Raw genomic sequence first — 3,825 nt, forward strand, 5'->3', positions numbered from 1 at the left:
GCTTACGAGGAAAGAGCTGGAGAGGTCGTTGAGTGAGATGGTTGAATTGCTGAAATCAGACATGTAGACTTTGCTTGGAACAGAGTTCTGTCTGGAGAGCAGAAGAAGTCTTTCCTTTGATGGGTTTGTTGTAGTCTTCTGGTTTGTGTTATTATTGATGCAGCTTATGGGAAGACATATATTTTTCCAAGAAAATCTCATTGGTTTCATTTGAAACTGAAAGAGTCTCTCTGTTTTTCTTTCACCAGATTTTGTCTATATTTTGATTTATGGTTTATATTTTTTGCTGAATGAAATATATATAGAGAAGTATGAAGCTTCTTTGAAAATGATTAGAAATTGGAGAGAGAGAGAGAGAGAGAGAGAGAGAGAGAGAGAGAAAGAGAGAGGTGAGAGATGGGTGAAGACTCCAAAAAGTAAGTCTGTAGTCTTATAAAGCCATCCAAGATGTATATAAATCAAATGTGAATAAAATATGCAAATGGGTAAGTTTTTTTGTTCAACACTCTTTCATTGTTTTTGAAATTTCACACTTTATTTTTGACACAAAAATCTATTTATGAAGGAAGTTGCATAAAATAGTTTTCCAAATCACCAAAAATAACCACTTTTTACTTTACTTTATTTGTTTTACCTTTTTAATCCCAATCTAATGTTTTAGTTAGTTATATGATAATTTAGACCAAAATTCTCAAAATAGATAGCTAAGGTGTGTGTTATTATTATATTACGTGGACACTTCCGGAGGCAAGAGGCATCTTTGGATCTATTAGAAAATACTTTGACTATCTCAAGCCATCTCATACTCTTTTTTTTGTGCTTAATGGACTATCATACACTTGTAAGTTGTTAATGAATTGGTTATATATGTATCATATATTCATTTTCATCTAGAAGAAATGGTTGCTTCTGTCAAATATATTATGTTAGTTCTGTCAATAACAATATTAATCAGTTGGATTAGACCATCCACAATGGCGTGGATTTGGCCCGTCCCCAATATTTATTGGATTTAAATTTAAATGAAAAAAGCCCAATATCTGAAAAACGGTTCTTATTTGGGGACGTTTTTTTACCGTCCTCTTCGCCACGTGTAGCCGTGTGATTTGTTCTCGAATAAGCTAGGTCTAAAAAAAATGTATTCGGGAGACAAAATCATCCCGAGTTCTTTCTTCTCCCTCTTGACGGCGACCACGAAGGCGATTCGATCCTCCACGACGTTCTGTTCTTTTCACCGGAAAATCTTGCCAGATTAACGAAGCCGATCTTCTGTCGCATCCGAAGCCGGTCCGATCTTCAATACCTAAGACGTCCAGCGGTTCGATCTTCTCTCCCGAAGCGATCTGTCCCTGTCACCCGAAGCTTGTCCGGCGGTTCGAGCTTCTCTCCCGATGATATCCGTCTAAATAAGGTTAGTCTTCTTCCCACTACATGAGATTTAACCTTGATTGGCGCCGATTATCGAATTAGGGTTAGGGATTTGGGATTATCGAATTAGGGTTAGATAATTAGGGTTTGCGAATTAGGGTAATTGAATTAGGGTTATTCAATTAGGGTTAATTAATTGGGGTTATTGAATTAGGGTTATTGATTTAGGGATATTGAATTAGGGTAAATGATTTAGGTTATGTTTCTTTGGTGTTTTTTTTGTTTTTTTCATTTGTTCGATGGATCGTTATGTCTCTGTGTGAAGATCGAGTTGTGTCTGTGTCGTTTGTCCTTTGCTGTAGTTGTTGATCTTATAAACATGTTTGTGTCTTGGTCAAAATTTTTTTAAAACATTGAGTATCGTTAAACTTTGGTTTTTTTTTCTTAAATGTTAAAGGATCATCATCTTTGTGTCTCGGTCTATTTTTTTAACATTGAGATAGGTTAAATTTTTTTTTATCAAGGTTTTCAATTTGGTGATTGTTGTGTCATTGGTATGGTTGGTAAAATGTTTTTGACATTGATTTTGATACAACTTTTGGTTGATTAAGATAGTCATTGTCATTCGTATGATTTTTGGATAAATTTTTTTAACAATGTCATTCGTATGATGTCTCGCATTGATTCGTATGGTTGTGTTTTTTTTTAGGTTTCTCATTTGGTAGTTGTAATGTTTACTTGTAATAAATTGGTAGCATTGTTGTGTAGTTGGTTGTATTTAATTTTAGTGTTGTTTGTTCATAGTTTCTTGTTTAATTTGGTAGTTGTAATGTGTACTTGTCATAAATTGTGATTAGACATTTGTTGTTTGGTCTTTAAGTTTTGATAGTTATTGCAAGTAAGGTTTTAAACCATAAATCTCTTTCATTTATCTTCCCTTTCTCACTTGTAAATGATATTCACTTCTCTTCTATACTCGCATCTCTTATCTTCGCATTCCTTCTCTTCTATACCCGCTTCTAATCTCTGCTTTTCTCTTCTCTTCTCTTCGCATTGATCATCTTCTATACCCGCTTCTCTTCTCTGCTCTTATCTTCTCTTCTCCTCGCATTCCTTCTCTTCCTTATCCGTTTCTTCCTATGGATTCTAATAATCCCTTCTTTCAGTCTTCTTCTTACTTCAACTTGCTTAACAGTCAAGAAGAAGGTGGTTTAAATGATAACTTTCATTGGGAAAGTTATCCACCTTCTGGACAGAGCTCACAACCTTCTCCTCACAGCTCCCAACCTTCTCCTCACAGCTCCCAACCTTCTCCTCACAGCTCGCAAGAAACACCAAAAGAGCGCAAGGAGAGAAAGACATGGACACCTGCTGATGATGAAGTCTTGATCTCCGCATGGCTCAACACTTCAAAAGATCCCATCGTTGCAAATCAACAAAAGGGAGGAAGCTTCTGGAGCAGGATTCAAAAATACTATTGTGACACTCCTCACGCTAGAAACGGTGGGGAACAGATGCTGGTGACACATTGCAAGCAGCGTTGGCACAAGATAAATGACCATACTAACAAGTTCTGTGCCGCATTCGCAGCTGCGGAGAGACAGAACAGCTCTGGTCATTCTGAAAATGATATCATGAAGAATGCACATGATATCTACTTCGCTGCCCATAACAAGAGATTCAACCTTGAACATTGTTGGTTTCGTTTAAGGTTTGAGCAGAAATTTCTATCCCTTAACACTATTAACACGACCCCAGCTCAGCCTGCAACAAAGAGGAAACAAGCTGGTGAAGGTTCGCAGTCATCAAGCTGCAGTGTTGAGGAGTCTGAGAAGAGGCCAGAAGGGATCAAGGCTGCCAAGGCGAAGAGGAACAATGCTCAGTCCACAAACGTGAAGACTCTTGCTGAGTATAAGAGCATGTGGGATGTCAAGAAAGAGGAATTAGCTGAAAAGGAGAAACTACAGAAGCTGGCCATCCTAGACACTCTCCTAGCCAAAAAAGAACCCTTGAGTGCGAGTGAAGAAATCATCATGAACAAGATAGTGTCCCAGTATTTCTGATATTATAGAATGTGTTTGTTGTTTGTTTTTCTTGCTTAGTACTCGGCTTATGTATTTGATTTGTATTCCCTGGTTGTTTGATTTGTATTTCCTGTTTAAGTATTTCTTGCTCAGTTGTGTATTTCTTGTTTCAATCTAAATTAATATAAGTCTATTTTAGTACTCGGCTATTGTAATTTCTAGTAACTCGGCTATTGTATAAACTAACTTAATCAGATTGTGTATTGTTGTACTAAGTCTAATCTGCTTCTTCTTGTTTATCTTCAGGTTACGTAAGACATGGGCCACGACTATAGCTATTCCCAGCCTTCTTCATCTGATCTGGCTGATAAGTACTCAGAGGACACTGCGGATAGAGAGCTAGATGCATTGATTCGTATGGATGAAGCAGAGT

General features: G+C 37.1%; 2 protein-coding genes across 2 annotated transcripts in view; one reads left to right on the forward strand and one right to left on the reverse strand.

Annotated features, from left to right (window-relative positions):
• LOC104701938 (putative receptor-like protein kinase At1g72540) overlaps positions 1–378 on the reverse strand; it is a 9,087-nt gene extending 8,709 nt beyond the window's left edge. Inside the window, exon 1 of the mRNA XM_010417705.2 lies at positions 197–378. Coding sequence (XP_010416007.1) covers positions 197–210 — 14 coding nt within the window. The 5' untranslated portion in view covers positions 211–378. The remainder of the gene's footprint in view (positions 1–196) is intronic.
• On the forward strand, positions 2,508–3,431 carry LOC104704839 (glutathione S-transferase T3-like). The gene has a single exon (XM_010420864.1). The coding sequence runs from the start codon at positions 2,508–2,510 to the stop codon at positions 3,429–3,431; it is 924 nt and encodes a 307-aa protein (XP_010419166.1).

Source organism: Camelina sativa, chromosome 7 (assembly GCF_000633955.1).
Source record: "Camelina sativa cultivar DH55 chromosome 7, Cs, whole genome shotgun sequence".
Taxonomy (NCBI): Eukaryota; Viridiplantae; Streptophyta; class Magnoliopsida; order Brassicales; family Brassicaceae; genus Camelina; species Camelina sativa.